Source organism: Grammomys surdaster, unplaced genomic scaffold (genome assembly GCF_004785775.1).
Source record: "Grammomys surdaster isolate TR1022 unplaced genomic scaffold, NIH_TR_1.0 219, whole genome shotgun sequence".
Classification (NCBI taxonomy): Eukaryota; Metazoa; Chordata; class Mammalia; order Rodentia; family Muridae; genus Grammomys; species Grammomys surdaster.
Genome location: NW_021604664.1, coordinates 2592915 through 2616715, shown reverse-complemented (window position 1 = coordinate 2616715; position 23801 = coordinate 2592915). Strand labels below are relative to the sequence as shown.

The 23801-nt window shown below is 51.8% G+C and overlaps 1 protein-coding gene across 4 annotated transcripts in view; it reads right to left on the bottom strand.

Annotated features, from left to right (window-relative positions):
- Positions 1-23801, bottom strand: part of Kcnt1 (potassium sodium-activated channel subfamily T member 1) — a 55925-nt gene that overhangs the window by 25152 nt on the left and 6972 nt on the right. The window contains exons 1-8 of one of the 4 annotated variants that reach the window (XM_028772820.1): positions 14690-14936; positions 10286-10327; positions 4510-4589; positions 3794-3893; positions 1557-1613; positions 1175-1223; positions 244-303; positions 8-82 (exon numbers count right to left, since the gene is read on the bottom strand). In XM_028772820.1, the coding sequence (XP_028628653.1) occupies positions 8-82; positions 244-303; positions 1175-1223; positions 1557-1613; positions 3794-3893; positions 4510-4589; positions 10286-10327; positions 14690-14844 (618 nt within the window). In that variant the 5' untranslated portion in view covers positions 14845-14936. Of the gene's footprint in view, positions 1-7; positions 83-243; positions 304-1174; positions 1224-1556; positions 1614-3793; positions 3894-4509; positions 4590-10285; positions 10328-14689; positions 14937-23801 lie in introns of those variants that run through there. The other 3 variants (XM_028772821.1, XM_028772822.1, XM_028772823.1) reach the window with 3 other exon arrangements.

The window sequence follows — 23801 nt, the reverse complement described above, 5'->3', positions numbered from 1 at the left end:
CACCCACCGTGATGATGAAGGGCAGTGTGTTGATCATCTCCAAGACAAAAGACACGTGGAAGATCTGCTCCCAGATGTTGCCCTGGGGAACAGAGGAACTTCAGAGTCAGTGAGGGGAGGATCAGGACCATAGGGCAGTCAGGGTCAGGAAAGGGAGCTGGGAGTTTGGGAGAGGCCAGTCTTTGAGTTAGGGATTCATGGGGATGGGGACTCAGGGCAGGATGGGCACAGGGAGGCACTCACTTTGTAGCTGAGGTAAATGAGGAGCATGGTCTCTAAGAAGCTTATTGTGGCCACAATGACCTGAGTGAAGGAAAGCAAAGAGACTTGGAGCAGATCTGGGAACAGAGTCAGACCTACGAGGGACTCAGTAGGCAGAGTCCTAAGGAAGCTGCGTGTACATGTGTGCACACATGCATGTGTCTGTATGTGTACATGCATGCATGTGTGTGAGTGGGTGTCTGTGTGTGTGTGCTCACATGTATTTGTGCATGTGTGCATGTGTCTGTGTGTGTGCACATGTAAAGGGCTGCCTGCATCCTTGATGCTGAAGTAAGATGGTCTTGATTAGAAAGACTTGCAGGCTTAACTGCAGTAACTACTCTAGGCCCTTGCTAGGGTAGAGAAAAGTCCAGACTCTGTCCCTGCCCTTTTGAGGCACCCTGTGGACCATCAGGACAGATGAGGCAGGAGGGGTGGGGAACCTCAGGAGGTGGAGCCAGTGGTGAGGGGGTGGAGCTTAGTTGGCAGTACTCCTTGGGCCCTGTGTAGGGATGGAGCCTCACTACAGGCTAATCCTACAGGATCCTCCAGGCTGGGGACCCATAGGCCTGAGACAGAGCTGGGGAAGACCCCTCAGAAGCTCACCTGAGTTATTCACCCCCACTTCTATGTTTAAAGGAAGATAGTTAGGATGGGGTTAGGTAAAGACAGACAGCAGGAAGGACAGGTTCTAACCAAGAAAGCAATGAAGGGGAGTAGTATGCCCTCAGAAGTCTCTGGGAAAATCAGAGTAAGAGTTGCTAGGCCTTACTGAGCCTAAGTCTGTTTACTTAGTGAGCCTGAGTCCCTTGCTCACTGAACATGGGACCTCGGCTCTCTTAACCTGAGCCCTCTCCTTACTGAGCCCATAGGAGCAGTCTCACTGTGCAAGGAGAGCTGTGATAGGACTCACCTGGATCCCCCACAGAGCCATTTTCCTCTCCACCCACAGAATGGGAGCCCTAGGAAAAGAAGTGAGATGAGCCCCAGACAGGGTTACAACTGCCAGGGCACTTCCTCTTTGGGCTTCAGAAGAATGTCACCAAGGTAGTGAGAGCCCAGAGGCCAGACGTGGAGGGTGAGTGGAGGACCATATCACTTCTAAGTCCTCCCATCAGATGGGGAGCATCCGCAGCGCTGGCTCCAGCCAGTGTGCTAGAGTGCTGCTGAGCGTGTCCCAGGGAACTGAGTGGACCTCAGACTAAGCCTGGGCATCGGCTCCACTAGAGCTGGATGGTTGAGCTCTCACCCTGGCCCAGTGTGGCCTGACAAATGGGAGCCGGGAGCAAACTCACCAGTGGAACTCAGAGGACGAGCCATTGAAAGTGTAGTTATACTTCGTGCAGCCCCAGCTGTGAAGAGACAAAAGCACTGGCCCAGCCGCAGACTTCCAGGGCTAACGCCATGTGCTCAGGGTGAAAGCAAAGGCCCTCATTTGCTCACGCAGGGCCCACCATATGCCTCAACTGGAACTGGTGCTCTAACATATAAGGAGCTTCCCTGGCATGCAGTGACCATGTAGGGAAGCTCTCTAACCAAGAAGGATAGAGAACACATCCCTGTCTGGAGATCTGGGCCCTGCAGTGTGGTACTGCTCTGGAGAAAGTGAGGACGACAAGCTCCAGGGAGGGCCACCCGGCACAACCACAGAAGTCCTAGTGTGAACGCTTATGGCCTCTGGAGGTCGGAGCTTCCTGGACAAGCCTGGATAGTTCCTGAGAATTCCAAAGAATGTTCCTAGCCTAAGGAGATGTATTACTAATGCTTATCCCCAAGCCACATGAAGATAAGCATATCCAAGCATCTTGGAACCAACTGATGAGAAGAAGCAGGACACAGCCAATGTGCTAGTTCTGTTCCAGGCAGAACCAGCACCAGGCTCAGTTACCACAGGGACCTTGCTGCTCACAGAACACAGAAGGGGGCAACTCCTAGCCTCTCCCCTCGCATGGACCTACTTTTCACCCAAGCTTTATTGGGGCTGTTAGACTCAGCACCCAAAGAGTCTCTGAACTATCCACCAATTCTCTTTCTCATCGTCTTCTTCATCTATCTACTTACCTTTCGTCATCAATCACTCACCTATGCAGCCTTCACCTCATCTATGGTCCATGTATCCATCTACCTATCATCATCTGATCTGTAATTCATGTATCCATCTATTAATGCATCCTCTTGTCCAACATCTACTCGGCATCCCGTCTCCTAGCTATCCAACTACCCATGCATCTATCCATCCAACCATCTACTCATCCAGCTGTATATTGTCCATCATTCATTCATCCATCCACCACCTAAATATCCAACATCTACCCATCACCTACTATCTCTGCTAGTGACAGTGATGAATGTGACAGACCTGGGCCCTCTGGGGAGGTGGAAGCAGAAGTCCTGAGCCTTTGGACTTGGAAAAGGTGAAACAGACCCAGAAAAGTGTTTTGAGTCAGCTATAACCTCTGTTTCTCCTCAAACAACTATAGAGACTCTTCCCTCCTCTGACCTGGACAGTAATAAAAGGTTTGTTCTCAATAGCATGTGACAGTTTCTGGTCTTGGGAACCCTAGTTTTCCTGAAAGTGGACAACAAGTGAAAAACGGAATTCAGTAAAACTTTGCACACAGGCTCTAGGATCCAGCCTCCTGTCTGGAGATTTATGGGACCCCAGCAGCTCAGGCACTCAAACCCCAAGCTCTGACTAAGGAGTCCTTTGGCATCTGAGCTCACTTATCAAATCTGCTGATATGCAAATCAGAGGCTAGAGGAGTTCAAAAGAAACAGGACTCATTAGACGTAACCAGTAAAGGGAAGAGCCAAGCTCAGAAGGATGAGGGAAACCAAGAGGTGAGGGATGCAGAACTCGGATTTGGGGAAGGGTGTCACCTCAGAACAGAATGGAGAAAACAGAAGGAACAGGGTAGGAAGCAGGAGAGACAAGCATACAGGTGGCCCAGGACCCAGCTTCCAAGCCCCACAGGACACAATTCAAGACAATCCTGGCACCAAGGGCAGTCTGGATCAGCCCAGGGATGAGCCAGAAGCATGCTAAGGCATCCCCAGGCACAGAGAGGCCAGCGGCTTTCAGGGAAGACAATGGCACTGGACAGGATCTGGGCTGGGAAACAGCATAGCATCTCACAGCGGGCATGGAAGTGGGAGGACCAGAGAGAAGACTTCAGAGGAAGAACTGTCAGCCTCATCAGCTGGGCTCCTGTACAGACACTTGCTAGCAGACACCTCTTCCTCAAGGTGGTTGAAACACACTGTGGCTGCATGCACAGCTCTACTCTGGGGGCCCCTATCTTCACACCAACCCAGTTACCATCCTGGGCTTGACTGAGTGGCCCTAGGCATGATTTTGGGACAGGGTCATACTGGGAGAAGGAAAGACCCACAAGGCTCTGGTGACAGGGCTTCTTGGGAGTCTGGTGAGGTGTTGGTCACAAGTCTCCCATACAGATTCCTGTAATGCCAGTGGAACTCAATGGAAAGGCTCAGCCTCATGACCCCAGCCCCAGCCTTACAGGTCACCCACCATCCGATGCCCTGGTCTGGGTTGTCGAGCAGGACGCGGACAATATACAACAGGCAGGTGAGGAGCTTGAGGGAGAAGTTGAACAGCCGGATCCTCAGGCCTGTTAGGAGAGGGACATCAGGGCAGGAGCATCAAGGAGCAGGCCTGCCCCCTCTGCTGGGGGCTCTCAACAGCCCCCTCCTGAAGTGGTTCCCCCATAGACCTCCACTTGTATTCCAGATGCAGAGGACAGATGTATCTGTACCAACCTCCCCCTGCCAGACCCATCTGACCACTGTAGAGAAGGCACTGAGGCTTGCAGTGCAGAGGCTTGGGGATGCAGGGCCTTGGGGTACAGGGGATTTCCTAAGACCACTTCACTCATGGGATTCAATTTAGGGGACATGGAGCCATAGCCTTACCTCCAAGCCCCTTCTTGCATTCCAGGTGGGTCCAGAGTGGTCAAGCTTAAAGTTGGGAAGGAGGAGGGGAAGCATGGAGGTGGGGATCCCTAGGGGTTCTGGAGTGACAGAGGGGAGGTGACTTAGCTGACTTCTGTGGACAACCTAGCCCAGTTCAGCTCAGGGTCTAGCATGGGGGCCATGTCTCAACATGTTGGGCTTCCCTGGGATGCCCAGATGACCTTTTCCCTCTGCCCGTATAGTTGGGACCTCTTCTTGAATTCCCAGTCCCCGCCCATCCCTCTCCACCCAGAGTACTCCAGGCCCTTGACTCACTGGATCTTTGGTTTTTGATGAAGAACAGTTTGAGCCGTTCTTTGAAGGTGTTCTCATTGACATAGAACTCCACCTGGACCCTGAGGGAGGAGAGGAAGCTGGGGCTTAGGGTCAGGGGGTTCAGGCCCAAGGCAGGAGCTGGAGGCTCAAGCCAGGACCAGAGTCCCAAGCCCAACTGAGTTCTTTCAACCCACACGAGCAGGGAGGAACTTGGGAGGGACAATGTCCCTACTTTGGATCATCAAGGTCTGTGTCTAATGCAGCCAACTGATCCTTCCAAAGCCTCCCCTGAATACGCCTGCAGCCACTAGTGTACTCTCTGTTCAGCATCCAGAGCCCGCCAGGCCCCAAGGAGATGAGGGCTACAGCAGCCACAGTGCTCTGGGCATTGGGTGCGCAAATCTTAATAAATGTAAAAGCTCCTACACAGGAACTCACAGTCATCATGTCTGGTGGCCTCTGGGGTTTGTGTTCTGAGGCCTGTAATCATTATAATCTGGAGGATGGTCAGAAGGGCCAGCAGGAAGAAATCATCCATAAACTGTCCCTCTTTCCATACTGTGGGTCTGGCCATCAGCCTTCCATCCTGCACCGCCCATGGCACCACACGCAGGTCAGCCTCTGAGGTGCAGCCACACCCATGCTCTCTGAGATCCCAAGATCATCCAGTGTAAATAGAGAGTGAGTTCTTCACTGCTCACTGATGCCCCAGTGCCACACCCAGGAAGAGTCTCATGTTGAGAGTAACTGTGGCTAAGGGAAGAGAAGCCTCTGTTCTCAATCCCCCAGCCTCAGACATGGTCCTGCCCTACCCAACACATTCTGAAGCAGGAGATGAGACATCAGCGCTGATGTATGGGGAATGGGAGGAGTTCAAGTTTGGACCTGGACTCCTGTAGCAGGTGTGGCCAGCCTACAGCATTTCCCCCTGTGAACTGGGGCAATCATGTACCCTTGAGTGGACCAAGGCTCACTGTGACAGACACAGGGCTCCTTGGATACGTGGCTTCTACCAGAACATCCTCCCCAACAGGCTGCAATGTCCCCAGGATGGAATGAGATGGGACACAGCACCAGGGACCATAGGACAGTGTAGGGTCACAACTCAGCAGGGTAGAGGGACAGGGTGCTCTGCAGGCTCGTTTTGCTGCCTGGAAGGACCCTCCATGAAGAGGTTGCTGCCTCTCTGTAGGCAAAGGAGACAAACATCAGCTGACTTGTTTCTACCATTTCCCACTCATTGTTACTGTCTCCTGGGGAAGGGGGCACCAAGCCCAGGGGGAGCAGGTGGATTCTGAACACCACTTTCCTCTGATCAGGTGATGGCTCTGTCAAGACAGTTGGAGAGTTTAATGTCAGTGCCTGGCTAGGACCAACTATTGCAACAGCCCCCAGAGTGTTTTAACTAGTCGCTATCAGACACCTGAGTTTGACCCCCAAGTCCCGACATGGTGTAGAGAGCTGACTGCTCTATGTTATCCACCAACCTTCACATGCATGGTATGGTACATGCCTGTCCCAACAAGCACATACCAAGTAAAAAGTATAATAAAATGTTTTTAAAACACCAGTCAGCATACCCTAAAACCTGGCGTGCTCAGCAGCCTTGCTCTCATGTCTTGTCCCTGGGCTGGTCACAGCAGCTCTACTGGTCACAGGATTCCCTAAGGGTTCAAGGGCCTGGTCATCTTGCTTGGGACAAGGTACCATTGATGCAGGGCCATGACTTGATCCACCCTGAACCTCACAGCAAGCCAAGCTTCCCATAGGCAAGTAGGGGCTAACCCAGTGCTAATGGCTTGTGTACCCCAGCATATCCCACTATACTTCTGAACCTTGCTTTACCAAGCACCTTACTGTCCCTCAATACACTCTTCTATCCCAGCATATGTCCCTGCATGCACCACAAATTACACAGTATACCAGCGAGCTTCATGCCCCACATTGCCCAGCATACCCACCATGCCACAATACATCTCTGAACCCTCTTTATCCAGAACACCCCACCATGTCCCCACAGTGCCCTGGTATAGTAGACTATATCCAGTGCAAAACTGTACCCTATATGGCAGCACAGTTTATTTTCTTATGCGGTGCTAGGAGCCGGAGGCTGGAGCGGACACTGTAGATGACTGACTCTGAAGAGTCAGCTGTGCAACTTTCTCTTTGCCTGAGGCTAGGTAGACAGGCTGGATGGGGAGGGGGCAGGGAAGTCACTGTCTCAGGGCCTGAGGGACCACCTGTGTCCTAAAAGCATGTAAGGAGCTCATGAACCCCTCTCCTGTCCACCCACATCCTCTATAATAAAGGCCTCAATAAAGGTCTTCTCACCTGCTCAGCCCCACAGGGCCCTCATCTGCCTGTCTCCATCTCCCTTAGGCCATAGACCGCAGCCTTTCTGTCCACTGTGGTTCCCCTCCCCCATCTTTGGCTCTACTTCCATGCCACCCCTAAACAGGGATGGTCACAGGAGTCTTCTACAATCTGCCAGATCAAGGCATCAAATTCTACCTGCCATGGGTGTGCCTCCAGTAGCTGAGGTGGCTATTCACTGTGGACTCACACACTTCCCTTGGGCAGACTTATCCATGGCTGACCTACCAATGCTTCCTCTCCAACCACAGGAACCCCATCTGGGGAAGGACAGAACCCTGACCCTCCCTCTGTCCCTGCCCCATCTCACTAGACATTCTCATGAGACATTCCTGCTGGCTTTCCCCTGCTGCTTCCCACATGTCTGACCACAGCCCCTAGGTCTCTTGAGTGCCCAGCTCTCCACCATGCCCATGGCCACTTCCACCTTCACTTTCCAGGGTCCTGGGCCCTTGAGGCCTCCTGTCTTTCTTGTCATCTTCCCCACAGCATCTTGAGATCAGAAAACTCAGCAGCCTGTAAAGACCAAGAAACCACCAGGCCCTGTGCTGCTCACTGAACAGCCTGTGACACTCAACACTGCCTCTGTTGGCATCTTCACCCAGCTCCAGAAAGCTGACCTGGCTAACGGCATCCTCGCCAAACCAGGCTGACCCTGACTAATGCCACCCCATGAGCAGAACACCGCCACCTCCCAGTAGAGCTGCCTATTAGGCTGACAACACCCATTTGTATGGATGGCCCCAGGTGTTTTGTGGGTAGTGCCCACCTACAGCTGAAGGTGTCTTCCAGGAGGAGCCACAGGCCTGACTGCCTCCCTTGAAGTCAGAGCTGTACAGTGCCCGAGAAATCAATGAATTCTTTTTTACTTTAAAATTTTAATGACCTGTGGCCACCCACTTCCTCTAGCACCACACAAAGCAAGGATTAAAACTATCCATTTTACTCCAACCTATGTTTAAGATACCAGGTTTGATCTGCCATAAAACAAAGGCACAAGGCACAGCCCTGTGAGAGCAGAGGGAGTTTATGGATGGCCTGCACTTCTTACAGCCTCTGTTCACAGACACTTTTGGACCTATATGATCTAGGCCTGAGATGGCTTTCTGGTTACATTGACTTTGACCCCATGGGGTGCTGCTGGTCCTGGGCCCCATACCCATCCTCTCTCTGAGCTCATTCCCAAGGGACACAGTAGGATACATGAAGCTCCTGGGAGTCACAGAGTTTAAGGACGGAGAGCCAGTGGCCACTGGGAAACTGGAGCAATGCAGGCTCTGCCTCTTGCCTGACTTTAGCTTCCTCACTGGAAACAATGATGTGCCCTATCCCCCCACACTCCTACCCCCAGTATCACGGAGTACCTGACAGAGGCAAGTACTTTATCAATAGTGAAGGTAAGATGTATCCAACTGTGTCCCTTGGAAATGAGCTCAGAGAGAGGATGGGTACGGAGCCAGGACCAGCAGCACCCCATGGGGTCAAAGTCAATGCAACCAGAAAGCCACCTCAGGCCTAGATCATTCAGTGTATTACACTGCAAACTCACAGACTGGCTGCACACACAACAGCCATGCCCACGGACCTTGGGTAGGCACAGGCCCAACCACCAGTCTGAGCTAGAGTAAAATACATGACCCACCTTGGTGAGGAGCTAGAGGGCACAGTTATGGTACTGGCTGCTTGGGTGAGTAGGTAAGAATAACAGGCCCAATAACAGGCTGCCAGGGGCAACTCAAACCTGCTCCTCCCTGCATCTTCAGAGGGCTGGCCGAGTGAGAAGAGACCTGATGCTCCTACAACCCCAAGCCTTCATAATCTCAGGGGAGTCCACTAGAACTCTATTTGTAGCACACTCCTGTGGCTCTGGATCCTGCTTGGAGCTCATGGCTCCCCAGAAAGGCCCCTTACAATGCTCCAGGCTTCAGCCCTATACAGCCTGGGGGTAGGCAACAGAGTTGGGCTAGCCAAGTATGGGTCTTCAAGCTCCACCTGGGAAACTGAAAGAAGAGATCCAGTGTGGCCTGGGGAAAGGGTACTGGCTTCTCAAACTAACACTAACTCTCCTGGCAAGGCAGCTTCTTTGGACCCGGGGACTCTCTGAGGAGCCGATGATACAGGCAGCCACAGACAGGTTCTTGCTTCCTACTGTTACCAGGTCTGAGGCCCAGCTCCTCAGGTGCTGGGGCGGGGAAGAGCACTGCATGTGGTGGGTACCTCTGTCCATGCCTGTTTTCTACTGCACCACAGGGCCCTGAACAAGGAGATGGAGGTGTAGGCTGTGGCCCCAGCTACCCAGCCCACAGCTACAGGGTCATAATAGGCTGAACCACAGTGGCAGGGAAGCACCCCAAACTGCCAGCAGCTGGAAACACTGAGCAAATGCCGGTTACCAATTCCCTCCATTAATGGAAATGACAGACGAGGCCCCACTTGGAGGCCACTCTGAAAATGGTGGATCTGGGTCCCAGGACCATGCCACAACAGGCTTCCTTGAGGGGCTCTGGCTGCCCTAGTCTCAAAGTCTTTGTCACTTGGCCTAACTCTTAGCTGAAGATAAGAAAGGTACCCAGTAGAGCAGCCCTGGACCCTTGGAGACATCAACACACATAGGAAGCAGAAAAGAGCTGAGGCTGTAGGCTCTGGGATTAAATGAACACTGTGTCCATGCAGGCATGGTGGCAGACCTGCATCCTGTCATCAGGCTTCTGCTGAAGGTCTGGACACCACTGGCCTCAGACACTGTGATGGTTTGAATGAGAATGACTACCTGGCCAGCTCCAGGCAACCGACCTTGAGTTTCCCTAGACTACTCTGCCATGAAGAAGGGACTTAACATCAGGAACCTGCATAGGCTCACATATTTGAATGCTTTGTCCCAGTCACCAACAGTTTGGGAAGGTGGGAGGTGTGGCCTTGTTGAAATTGTTGAAGGAGGTGTGTCACAGGGGACAGGCTTTGGGGTTTCAAAAGCCCAATTAGCCAGTTAGCTCTCTCTGCTTCATGCTTACGGATAAGATATAAGCTCTCAGCCAGTGCTTCAGCACCATGCCTGCCTGTTCCCCACCATGATAGCCTGGACTCGGCCCGTCAACTCTTTCTCCTTTAAGTTGTCATGGTCGTGGGGTTTTATCACAGCAATAGAAAAGTAACTAAAACCAGACATCCATCCCTGGAGAACCCGTTTCCTGACCACAGATTCTTTCCAAGGGGACCATTAATCTCTTTGCCTTCAGCCCCAGCCCCCAGGAAAAGAAACACATGCTGGCCAACACTGTCATGTTCCTGCCTGGCTGGTGGCCATGGTACTGAACAAGAGTAGCCTTTCCCATAGGCCTGGTTCTCAGGGCATGAGGTCCCATCTGTCCCTTAGATAGTCCCTCCCCTGAGACAAAGCACTTACTGAGAAAGGGAAGAGTCCAGGCTGAAATCTTCCACATGAAGCCTGGAGACAGAGTGGACACGTCAACATAGAAGGTGGGTGAGGCTCCAGGACCATATCAGGGCTCCAGGCAGAAACTCAGAGTAATGGGGTATACCTGAAGTCCCCATACCTGTGATCTGTGGAGCCCCAGGCATGATAGGTATTGTCAGGGCAGGCAGCCTAGCATGCACGGCAGGCAGAAGCCAGGCCTACGCCCCTGTGTCAGAGAAAGCAGCAGAGACTGCAGGTGCTGGCACATGCAGGCCCTCTACTCTGGCCAGAGGGAATGGCAGCCACAGGGAGGACAGGATCTTGCCTTTAGCCAAGAGATAAGGATCTGCCTCTCTCCCATTCAGTGTTAAGCCTACCTCAGGCATCTTTGTGACCCTGTGTCCAGCAGTGACCCTTACAGTAACACTGTAACTGAGGAAGCTGAAGCCAGCTGAGCAGTTCCTATTCAGGTCACATTTGGGCACAGTAAACCTTGGATAGCCTGTCCCTTGGTTTCCTACTTGGAGCTGATGCTTCTTGGGTGACAGAGGTGTGGACCTAGCCAGCTCCAGACAACCCGACCTTGAGTTTCCCTAGACTACTCTGCCATGAAGAAGAGACTTAGCATCAGGAATTGTGCAGTACCAGCCTGTGTTGAGTGTTGATTGCATGTAGTCTGGGTCAGCCCTCCAACAAAGGACTTCAGTGGAGCCTCTCTCCATCTTCAAAGCAACTATTTTCCAGGAGAGGAAACAAGAATTCATCAAAGGTCACTACAGACCTCAGGTGGCATCCTGTACAACCTCCTTTGGGACCTCTGTGAGGCCAGGATCCCGCTTCATATTCTAGTATGCCGCCCCTCCTGGTCCCTGGGAGTGTCCACCTGTCCGAGTAGGGAGTGAGGCACCAGGGAGCTTGGGAAGGGTGAGGGGTGCTGTATGGAGGCTGTTCAGAGGAGCCACTTGGTGGTCAGGGGAAGACCCAAGGTCCTGGAGTATTGTGGGGACCATGAGTTTCTAGACATGGAGGACAAGAAAGTCCCAGCAAGGAAGATCCAAGGGGCCATCTCCTGAACCAAAGAATACTAGGGTGAGTGCATCTGGGGATGGGGAGAGACTCTGCTCCCCGCAACTGGACTGACAGGCTGGAGCTTCCTCAGGAGAACATCAAGGCAGTGGATGAGCCTGAGAAGCTGCCCTGGCCTCTACGAGGGGCGTGGGGGAGTCACTGGCATATGATGGTCAGGGACAGATCCTGGGAACAGGAGTGTGAACAGGAAGTCTGGCTGGCTGTTGACAGACTTGGCCAGAATGTGAAGCCATGGCCCCACTAAGGTGGAGAATGGTAAGGAAGTAGGTGATGTCAGGAGGTGTTAAGATGGGGTCTTGGAGTGCAGGTCCAGGCAGATACATGTTGGCTGTAAGAAGGCTGAAGACACAGAAAGTCCTGGGGTTGGTCACAAAGCCAGGAGGTAGGAGCCTTAATCCTCAGGACACTTGAGTTTGAGACAGTAAGTGTGGGGAGGCTGAGCTCAGAAGTAGGGCTAACAGTTGATCCTAGACTGGCCAGGTCAGAAGCAGGCTGGGGTGCCACTGGGGAGGGGATTCCTGGTACCCCTGCCCCAGCCTCTATTCCTGAGCGTGTCACTATGCCAGGCTCAAAGGGGTGGCCCCAGTGGAGACCCTGTGAGAACACAGCAATGCTAATGGCTATTCTCTGGAGCCTTGTTGGAGATGGAAAGAGAACTTGGACCAAGTCAAGCCTTTGCATATCCATCAGGCCCTGCACCAACTCCATGTCGGCACCCTTGGCTCTCCCTACCTCTACATCCCTACGTTAAGACCCCAGGGATGTCAAAGGATAGATGATTCCTGGTCCTGAAATTCCCATTACAATGTCTGTGGGAACCTCAAGCCCCTCCCTCTTCCTGGGATATGGAGACTCCGCTAGCCCAGGCTGCCAAAATTCTGTCCCCAGGGTTTTTTGTAGCATTCTACCCATCACACAATCACCATGGCATCCCAGGAAACCTACTCTCGTGATCCTATTACTGACTATGAAATACACTAGTGTCATCTGGAGCCTCTAGAGATTCCCAATATATGCCAGTAGGGACAACCTCTCCAATCCCAGCCCCATGGGCACAGCTCAGGTGTGGCCTCTGACCTGCTGTGCAGAAGCTCGGCCTTACCCCCTAACCTTCCAGCTCCTTCTTCTTGGGCATATAACTTCCTTACATCCCTGATTGGCTCAGCCAGTCCCTAAGGAAGCAGATGGGGCTGAGGGGGAGTCCACAGAGAGTACAAGTGGGAAGGACTCCTCAGGGGCCCAAGTCAAGTGGATCCAGGAGCTAGAAGGAGCCATTGCACTTGACACACTGAGACGTTTGCCAATGGCTCAGCCCTTTCTAGGTTCCCAAACTTTGAAATAGATTCCATTCTCCCCAGATCACATTTCTCAACCATTCTAAGCCTCAGTGGGAGACGGACAAAGAGAGTTCAGGTTGGGTGGGGTGAGAGGGCCCAAGCCTGTTGTAGTTGTAAGAAAGTACAGTGTTTCAGGAATTATGTGGACAGAGTCACATCACCACTGTGGACATGCATGGGGCTATGAAGATACTTTTCTGCCTTGCTGCCTTCCTAGTGGTAGAAAGGCCCCAGGCTCTGACTTTTCTGGACAGCAGTCCAGGCATAGAATAGGGCAAAGGCTAGTCACAGGCCACGATCTTGCCTGGAAACTTGAACAAATCCGATTCTTAATGAGTCAGTCTACCTCATCCTCCTCAGCTGGGATCTGCCTTGGTTCCCAACTGCTCATCCCAGCAGGTATTAAGATGGCAGCTGCAGGCCCGGGTGCCGCCTGGGCCCAGCTGGGGAGGCAGCTCCCTTCTCTCTGCTCTGCAGAAGGAGGTTGGCAAGGACCCTACACAGAGGGGAGAGAGGCGATCCTTGTTAAAGGGCCAGCAGCACAGCCTGTGGTCTACAGGATCAAGGGCGGCCACATGCAGAGGTGCCAGTGGGGGAGAGCTTCCTGGAAGAGGTGTCTACAGCTGTGTTGTACTCTGGGCTCAGATGAAGCCTGGGCAAAACTGCCATGCCTGCAGCCCTTCTCTCATGGGGCCAGACTGGCTGGGGAGGGAGCTTCCGGGATTACTGGTCCACCGTGTCCATTAAGAAGAGGGAGAGGGAGCCGGGCAGTGGTGGCGCACGCCTTTAATCCCAGCACTTGGGAGGCAGAGGCAGGTGGATTTCTGAGTTCAAGCCCAAGCCTGGTCTACAGAGTGAGTTCCAGGACAGCCAGGGCTACACAGAGAAACCCTGTCTTGGAAAAAAAACCCCAACAACAACAAACAAACAAACAAAACAGAAGAGGGAGAGGCCAAGAAGGGTCCATCCCCAAACCCCCGAGCAGTACTAACTATCCTCCTGCCTGAGCTGCCAATCAGCTGTAGGAAGCCCCTCAAGAGCCATTTCTGGCAAATGGGAACAGGGTAGCAGCAGCCTTCCTGTGTGAGAACCAAGAAAATGGTGCAAATGGGGTAGGCAAGGGAAGAAGGGGATGCTGTTATCGCCTTAGGCCAGCCATCTGTCAGGCCAAGCCACTGCCAAACCATTAGGCTTGACCCAACACTGGACTCCCACCCAGGGGTTTCACCATCCCTCTGTCCAGAAAGCCCTGTCAATTCTTGTTCACCCTTAAAAGCCAGTGCTCAGGAAGTTGACTGGCCTGCTCCATTCAGTCCTGCCCCAGTCGCTAGCAGAACAGGCTTCGAGCTCACGATGTGCCCACACCAGGCCAGGTCTGATTCATTTCCCCCGCAGCAGCCAGCAGGATTCTTGGCACAAGCAGGTTATGGCTAGGGATTCACTGCTGCAGAGACCTCAGTGTCCTCATCTATGAAATGGGGTACCACATCCTGCCTGGAGCTTGCAGGAGGATGAAAAGGATGGGCTCCCTTCTGCAAAGGTCTCCTGCATCCTGGTTGCCCACCATGCAGGTACTCAGCAATGCCTGTACCTTTACTGTACCCCAGCCAGTTTGCTATCTAGCCTGCCTGGGCCTCAGGTGCTCACTTCATAAGTGCTTATCTCTCCTTAGTGTCCCTCCTGAACCCACTCGAGTGGGGCTTCTTGGAACACTGTGGTTCAGGGCCACCTGGCTCAGAGCCCAGGTCATATTTGCAAGGCCCTAGGTTCAACCTCTAAGCAAGGGGCCGAGATCTAAGTCTTCCCAAGCCAGGCTTCAGGCAAGGGGTGGTGGGACACCAGGACGCCCTCTCCCGGCTACAGGCAACGCCAGGCGGGGGAGCAGAGCCCGTGCTAAACAAAATGCGAATGATGCGAAGCCCCTCCCGCGCAGCCGCGGGGTCCTGGTCCCCGCAAGTGTCCCTACCTCTGGCCCACGTCGCTGCCCACGGAGCCCCCGCCGCGGGCCGGCAGTAGCGGGCTGAGCCCGTGCGGCTCCTCAGGGGCTGCAGCGCCGGCTGGTGTGTCCCCCGGACCCGCCTTGCCCTCGGACGGCGAGCGCGGCAGCTTGGCCCGCGCCATCCTGCGGGAGCGCTTGGCGCGGGTGGCGGGGGCGGGGGCGGCGCCGGGCGCAACCACCGTACACTTCACCCCCAACGCGCAGCACAGTGGAATGGTCCAGAGTGGGGAGGGTGTCAGCTTGGCTCCCCGTGCATCAAGGTCGGCCCCAGGCTCTTGTCCCAACCTGGATGCCTCAGGGAGGACGCAGATCCAGTGTACAGCTGTCTTACTCGGACTCCTAGCAGAAGTAATAGTAATGGTGATAATGGTCATTGCGCTGAAGAGAGGGGATGCAGGAAGGGTAGCATAAGTGACAGCTCATGTGGCCCTAGGTAGCTCACCTCTAGAGAAAGTTGGATGGAGAGAGGAAATAGCTATCTCTGCTGGGCATGTACCCACATCATAGGGTACTCTTGTGTGTCCTGGGAACCGTGGTGTATTGCTCAGGATGGCAGGAAGCCCGGAGCTCCACCCATCCTCTAAGCCACACCTCAGGGCCTCCCCGAGTGAAGTGGGCCCACTCTTCTAGTCAGATGGGAAAAGGTAAGTGTGTGCCCATCCCCCCTGCTGCTGATGCTTAAGGTCCTCACCCTCCAATGCTATCCCAAGGTTGTCAGGGTTCAGCCCTCAAAGGGCCATTACTGATGGCTGAATCGCACTGGGCACCCATCTTAGGTGTGGTAACTCCAAATACAGGGTATTTATTAGTCTGTGCCAGGTACCTGGGGACTTGCACAGTGTCACCTCACAACCTGAGCAGGAGCTGGGCAGACAGCACAGGATTGTTAAAGTCCTTGCGATGCAAGGATGGAACTTGTGTTCAAGTCCCAACATACACATTAAAAAAAAAGTCAGACATGGTGATAGTACACACTTAAAATCCGAGTGCTGGGGGGGCAGAGACAGGGGAATTCTGGGAGGTTACTGACCAGCTGGCCTCACCATTGGTGTGCTCCAGGCCCCAGGGAGAGACCTTGTCTCGAAATACAAAAGTAAGTAGGCAAAACCAAGGAAGAAACGGAGGAAGACAGCGTCTACAGATATGCGCATGCGCACATACACCCATGCACGACACACACAGGCCTGTACTCACACGGACAGACACATACACCAGTTTACCCCTCTCCCTCAACACACACACACACACACACACACGCACACACACGCACACACACATGCACACACACGTACACACATGCACACACACGTATGCACACACACACATGCACACACACGTATACACACAGACACGCACACATATACACACACATGCACACACATGCACATACACACACGTACACACACACACACATGCACACACACGCATGCACACACACACACACACCAACCAAACAAAAGCCATAACAACCTGAGCTGTGTACAGTGAGGAAGCTGAGGCACTGAGGGATGAAGTGGTTTCCCCACTACACTGAAGCAATGAGGAGCAGGGCATTTGAAGGGAAGACTGGCTGATTCAGAGATATCTCTGCAGACCTATGATATGGTTTTTCTAGCCCAGATCATTCATTTCACAGCTAAGGCTGCAGGTGACACAGCCAGGTAACAGGTGGGTAAGAACAGCCAAGTATTGATGCTGGAAGTCTGGCCGATCAGACATGCAGCTGGGTACAGGAAGCTCTCAAACACACTAGTCCTGAACAGCTGCTGCAGCCTCAGGGTCTCCTGACCGCCCAGACCAGGACTGCAGGCTCACCCCATCTGCCCAATCTTTCCCAACTGTGACCTACCAATTATCAGGGCCCTTTCAGGAGATTTGTGAGGGGAAGGTGGGCTTCTATACACTCAAGTTGTCCTAACTCTAGCTTAGGGAGTGTGCCGGCCCCCACAACTTAACACCACAGACTTCACAAAGTAGAGGTTCACTATTCTCCTTTTCTTGAATCCTTTCAACACTGGATGGGCCATCCATGTACCCTGGCAAAACAGGACAGCAACTCAGGGCTGTCCTCAAGGGATTTGGTCCTTTGGGAGGAGATGGCTGCAGCATCTGGCTCTGGTAGAGAGTGGCCATCAGGGCCAATGATGCTCCATCAGGGTATCCACACGCTGAGCCACCACTGTGCTGGAGAAATGACGGCTAAGGGACACCCCCTACGAAGGTGGGCTCACCTTAAGCTATGCTAAAGAGTGGTAGAATAATTAGTTCTTTAACAAGATCCTGTACTTTTTCTTCCCAGAATCCTGCCCCCAACTAGCATAGAAACTTGGGACAGAAGCCTTGTAGGACCACAAATTGGCCTGCTATTCTGGATTATCCAGAGAAGTGATATTTTTCTCTATTTCTTTCTCTTTTCTAAGCATGCTTTCCTTATTACTTTAGGCTTCCTTACTTTCACTACAGTCGCTGTCCTCAACACATGGTTGCTTGTCAGCTATGTGTCTGAACTCCATGGCAGCTTAAATGGCATGATGTTTTCCCTTCTCTCACCCATTTTCTTCTTAAGGACAACTGCTGGGTGTTTTACAGCTGGACTGCTCCACAGTTTTTTCTTTTAAACTTGAATAAAATTGTCTTTGTGTTATAAAAAAAAAAAACAACCCTGCCTTGTTGGGTTTTCCAATTATCTGCCTCAGTTCCAAGTCTTCATAAAACCAGCCCTCAGTCTCTGAGCTAATATCTACATGAGTATCCCCTGACTACACTTCACCACGGCTCATGTGAGCAGAGAGGAATGAAGCGTTTGTACCCATAAGTGCCCCTGTAGAGAGAAGCCCCTCTGCCCTTCTCGGGACCCAAGAGAATGATGTGTATACAGACTGCAGTGCACAGAAAGTGCTAGAAGGACTTCCGAGAACGTATGGTCACCCAGGAGCAAGAGTGGAAGGCTAAATTAGTGTCAGGGATGGAGGGATACTCAGAGAGGACACATTTCCATCCATGAGCAACATGGGCTGCTCAGATGCACATCTGCAGAGCACAGGGCGACGGAGACCTAGCTGCTTGCTTTGGCGTGTGTGTCACTTCTGTACTGGATGTTCTGTGCTTATTTTCACAGAGTACAGTGAGTCTCCAAATGTCCATCTGAATTCCCTGAGTAGAATCTGATAACAGATGGGTCTAAGTCGAACATTTCACCTGGCGTGACTTTAAGCTGATGCATGTGAAGAACCTCTTAGTGGTAGTGGGGAGACTGGGGCAGGGAAGACTCTGCTTCACTTGATGCTAAATCACATGGATCAGTCCAGAGTCCAGTGCTGTAGGTCCTTGGCACCTGGGCACAGAGGAGAGACAGATGTCAGAGACCCTGTCATGGAGTGAGGCAAAGAAGGGACGATGGGTGCCAAGTACCAGGCTTGGATAGTCTGTAGCCCCAAGGCTCCATGGGATGAATGTCACAGAAACCACAGTACAAATGATCCTCCTTTTAGGAGCACCAGGCTACAGATGACACTGCAAGTGGCCTTACATAGAGGAATGTGAAGCTCCAAGCCAACTGGAGAGAGTCCCTGTGGGTGAAACCTGCAGGAGGCAAAAAACAAAAACAAAACAAACAAAAAAAAAAACAAACAAAAAAACCCCACCATAACTCGAGGGCAGCCTCCCAGACCCTGAGGAGATAAACCAATGTACAAAAGAACATAATCCAGTTCCTGAGACCCCAGTCAGGACAGGACACACCAGCATCACACACATCTACAAAACAGTGTCAGAAGCTAAGAACAAGGAGATGACAGTTCCAGGGCTTAGAAAAAGGAACAGGAGACCAGGACTACTATACCCAGCTAATATGTCACCCAGTCTACAGGTGAAATCCCAAGAGCACAGCAGTGTACAAGAACCTGGCGTGCATGTGGATGCCCTGACTGAGAGAAAAATACCTTGAAGGTTTGGCCTCTTCACTCTGGCCACCATTTTAGGCTAAACTGGGACAGTCATAAACCCTGAGAATTCTTTCCACAGTTTGCTGGTGGTAAATGGGTGGCAGCAAGTAGCTGCCCGGACTTGTATTGTTGTCTAGCTAGGGAGATATCAGAGCTGAACTTCTCAGTAAGACTGTTCCCCTCAGACTGTCCATGTAGAAAGGGCGTGGAGCTCTACAGCATGCCCAACTGGATGGCCTGCACACCAGGAGTGTATAGTGTTGTGATTCAAAATAAAGATGCTCTGAGCTGGGACTATGAACCTAACATCATCCTCACTGGAGAGACAGTCCCCAGAGAAGGACATCTTCAGGCAGGAATGTTCTTAGGGTGTTGCCAGAGAGCGAGGAAGTCATAGGCAAGGATATTTCATAAGATCTAAAATGAAGGGAGGTCCAGAGCTGGGCCACATAGCCCTTCACATCTCTGGGGTTCTGGAGAGGCAATGAGGTAATACAAGGAATGGTATGGCTACATAACAGCCAGGAGGTGAGAGGGCCCAGTGTCTGTACACCACAAGGACAGGTTGAGTCAATCCACAAGAGAACACCACTCAGCCTCCGCAGAGAAGAAGTCTGTCACATGCTGCCACAGAGGTGGATGTTATGCTGAAAAGAAGCCATTCAGAAAATGACAGGTCCTGTGGGACTTGGTTTCTATGAAGTCCCAGAGTCCTTGGATCCATAAAAACACACAGTACAAGGCAGATGCAGGGGTTGGGGCTAAGGACTTAGCGTTAGTGGGGATAGACAATGCCGGGGGGATGCACAGCAGTGTGACTATGCTTACTGTACCAGGCGAGAGGTAAAGAACTCTAAAGACAGAGAGCCTAGCTATCAGCAAAACCTAACCCCAGGCCAGAAGGAAACTGGCCACCAGGGCTAGAAGCGCCTCTCAGCATAATGAGCACAGGGTTCAATAAAAGCTGCTCTGAGAGTCCAGATAAGTATGCTTATCTCCACGGACGGAAGTAGAGAGATTTTTACAACTCAGCCTCCCTGGGAGCCCAGGCACTATCCCATTATTACAGAGTGAATCAAATCGAATCCAAAGAGATGGCTGGAAACGGTTATTACTGATCAGGCAATGGCTCTGATCGCTTGGCAGAGGTAGACACTGACCAGGCATCAGAGAGTGGAGAACACTGTTCCAACAGGTCTTTGGACCCCATGGGTAGAACCCCCAACTGGCCTCAAGTGTTTAAAATACACATAGCATTTAGCAACACACTATACAGGGAGGGAAGAACTGTGCACTAAATTCCAGGAAAATAAGCTACAGAACACAGTATATCAGGCTACTCATCCTCTTCAGTCTACTGAGCTTGAAGGACAAAGGACATTTGTGAACACAAGATGGGGACAGGTACCTATCAAGGGCTGAAGGAGGTGGCTTTGGGATTTCTTCAGGGAAAGAAGTATGAGGGAATGATAGTCACAGGCAGATCTAGTGGAAGAAAAAGAGAGACAGAGAACTATTACACCCTGTTAAAAATATCACTCAAATCCCAGATACAAAGATGTCTCAGGTGTAGAGTAGCACACAGACACAGGACACATGCACAAACACCTCTTTTTTGGAGGGTGGATAACCTCAAAGGCTATTTGAAGACAATTCTAAGAAATTTCAAACTGAAGTGCTCCAGAATGAAAGGGGGGCAAACGGATGCCCATGGTCAGCAGGAGCTCACATAAACGGAATTATAGCAAGTGTTAGATAATTATTCAAAATCTGGCTACAGAACAGATTGGGATGATCTTAAAGCTTGTCAAGTAAAGAGAATAATATAATTAGCAAACACTGGGAGTATGTAGGGTGCTGTGATTCAAAATAAAGATGCTCTGAGCTGGGACCACGGACCTAACATCATCCTCACTGGAGAGACAGTCCCCGGGGAAGGACGTCTTTAGGCAGGGATGTTTTTAGGGCATTGTCAGTGAGTGAAAAAGTCACAGAAGAGTGGGGAGACCTGAGCAACAGGAACAATCACTGATATAGGCTACACAGGAGTCATCTGGCTTCTAGAGCTAGAAGCTTACTGGCTGACAACAACATGTGTGAATCACATGGCTCTGGGTTTAGGGGTCCCACGGCCTCCACATTTGTTGGCAGGGCTGGTTCCTACTGGAGTTGTAGGAGAGACTTCTTCCCAGCTCTAGTGATCCTTCTGATTCCCTTCATTTCATTAACCTCTGAGTCTGCTCTGGTCCTCTTGCCTCTCCATTAGAAGACTAGATGGTCCCAGGCCACCTAGAGACTCCTAAGTACTGTGTCATCACAAGGCTCTTAATCCCATTTGGTCGCAGGTCTCCAAGATCAGCACAGTGATACTAACACAGGGACGTCACCATGACAAGTGAACACAACTCCAGAATAAGTAAGTATATGACGTTCAGAGAGAGGAATACAGGAGATGTCTCTGCCATTGCATGGGATTACCATTCAACTTCATCTCTTTGAGAGACAGTAATCGAAGAGTGGAGGGTGTCTTTGGAAGGAATTATATTTTTGGGAGCACAACTAGCCCTCTCTGCTGATGATCAAATACCACTTTCAGATTGAAGCTGAGATGGGTAAATGGAGAAATACAACATATAGCCAGATCCCAGGTGAATGTCAGGATGGAAGTGCCATGTTTACAAGGGGCTCAGAGTCCTTAGGTGGAGGAAGAGGAGCTAAGCTAGTTCTTAAAGTGATCCTGTGGCGATAAAGGGGGAAATGTAACTGCCAATAGGCTCATCTGGACAGTTCTAATGAGGATACCCAAGCCCAGAGGCAACATGCAAATCTTGATGGTGCCAACATCAGGCAAGTTTGGTCCAGTAGGTCTCAGACCCAGAGTCCAGCTTTCGAACACGAAGCTGGAGAAGCTGAGTCCCCACGAAGAGGCCACCAGATACTCGAAGCCAGAAGGGCCAGAGGCTGCCAGTTAACTGCTGTGCTCACAGCTAGGATTGACACATGCTATTATCTTGGTCCTGTAGGTCAGATCAGGCATGGTCAATTCTGGGTCTCATGAGCATTAGGTCCAAATGTCAGCAGGCTGGGTGCTCATAGGGGACTTTGGGGGAAAATGTGCTTCCATGACAGTCAGGGATCCCATAGGGCAGAACCCATAGAACATACAGTACATATGCACATGAGAGGGTTTGCTGGGGAACTGGCTCACATGATGAACCGTGGAGGCGCTGTCCTGCAACAGGCCAAGTGCAGGGGAGACCTGAGGGAATACAGAGAGACCTGGTCCATGTCATCTCTACATTACATTTCTCTGGCTTATGTTTTGACATGTTCTTTCTCCCTCCCGCCCCCAAAGTAAAATACCCAAAATCTGCATATCAGGCCAATGCTATCTCAATGACTGCAGCCCAGATCTTCGCCTCTCTCTTATAGGGACACTTGTGATTGCCTTTCAGGATAACTCTCTTTCTCAAGGTAATATATAGTCTTAACCAAGGTCCCAGGAACCAGATATGGACATATTTTGAAGGTTTCTGTTTAGTGACCTGGGAAAGGGTCTCAGGCAGACTCCTTAGCTCTGTAGGTGGTTCTAGACTCTCCAGAGGCCTCTTCTCCCAAGAGGAGGCAGGTGGATGTGAGGCAAGCCAGGTGTCACAGAGGGTCTGCAGGAAAGGGGCAGGTATCTCACATTGTTGTTCTGGAGCCTGGGAGGGCAGAAATACCTTTGGTACCCATGGGTGGGAACTGCCTGGCCCAAGGCCACAACTTCCTCTGAGGACACCACAGCTTATTGAGAGGCTCAACAGGGTCCCCTCCAGGCTGGAGACGTAGGACTAAGCTCCCCTTCCCATGCTGGGCCTATGCAAATGAATCAAGTTGACAGTGGGACACGGTGAGGCTTTGAGTTAAGTCTGCAAGGACCTTGAGAGCTGAGAGCTCTCACTTCCAGAGGTGGCAGGTGGCACTTGCTCAGGAGTTTCTTGAGATTGGAAGGGGCTTGTGGGTGGAGAGGTGGAGCAAGACAGAAGCCCTCACAGGCCAGGCCCTAAAGGTGTGGCTCTGCCCGAATTTAAAGCAACAGAAGATGGATAGGGAAACTTCTGGGCTCAGAACTTCACCATGCAGTCTCCCAGACTGACTCTGCTCTCGGGGAGCTCTCTATCTCTGAAGTGTCCAAGTACTTCATGAGACTTGAGACCCAAGGACAGCACCTGGCACCTGTAAAGTTGGGATCCCCCCGGGCTTGCTACTTGATGGCTGGACTGCCCAGCTCAGCACTGAGCTATGAAGAATCCACACAAGCTCTGACCAGCCATGAAGCTCCTTCACCCATCCTACCCTGCTAAGGACATCTTCCTTTCCTGGCTCTTCCTATCCCTCTCCTACACAACAGTCCATTCTCCAGCAAGCCCAGGGGACCCATCCCCTAGAGGATGGTGGCTCTTCTTGGCTGCACAGGGCCATTTTGCTAGCCTCTCAGGGAAGTCAAGGTTGGAAGGATGCAGTCTCCACCATCAGCCTGAGTCTTCAGGATCAGCTGGTAGGCTGGCCCTCACTGTTTCTGCAAGGTGGCTGGCCTGTCAGGAGATGCCTTCTGCATTCCATCTCATCCTGTATGGGTGAATCTCTCCTGGAGCATTTCCACTTTCCAGTATATCTCTAGGCTACTTAGATTCTCTAGGAAAACAGCCTAGCCCCAGATGTGGCTGGAAGGTCAGATGTCATCTTCAGAGCTGGTACCATGGGGCCTGTCATAGCATGTTCCCCATTAGTAACTTCCAGCATCTTGTCTCTGGCTTCTTATGGCACTTGTGGTTTCTGACGGTGGTATTAGTGTTTTTGGGCCACCATATCTGAGTGCCTTGAAGCCACAGTACCCTATGAGCTCTCAGTGCTGGAGGGCAGATGTCTAGATTTGGAACTGGCTGACCCATGCCAGGCTAGTTCTGCAGATCATAGCTATGTGGCCCCAGCCATACGTACTTCTAAGATCCCGTTCTCACTGGTAACTATGTGTTTAGCCCCTTAAGTCTAAGAAGCTGATGATGCCCACGAGTGCTTACATCTCTCTCTGTGTCTGTGTCTGTGTCTGTGTCTGTGTCTGTCTGTCTGTCTGTCTGTCTCTCTCTCTCTCT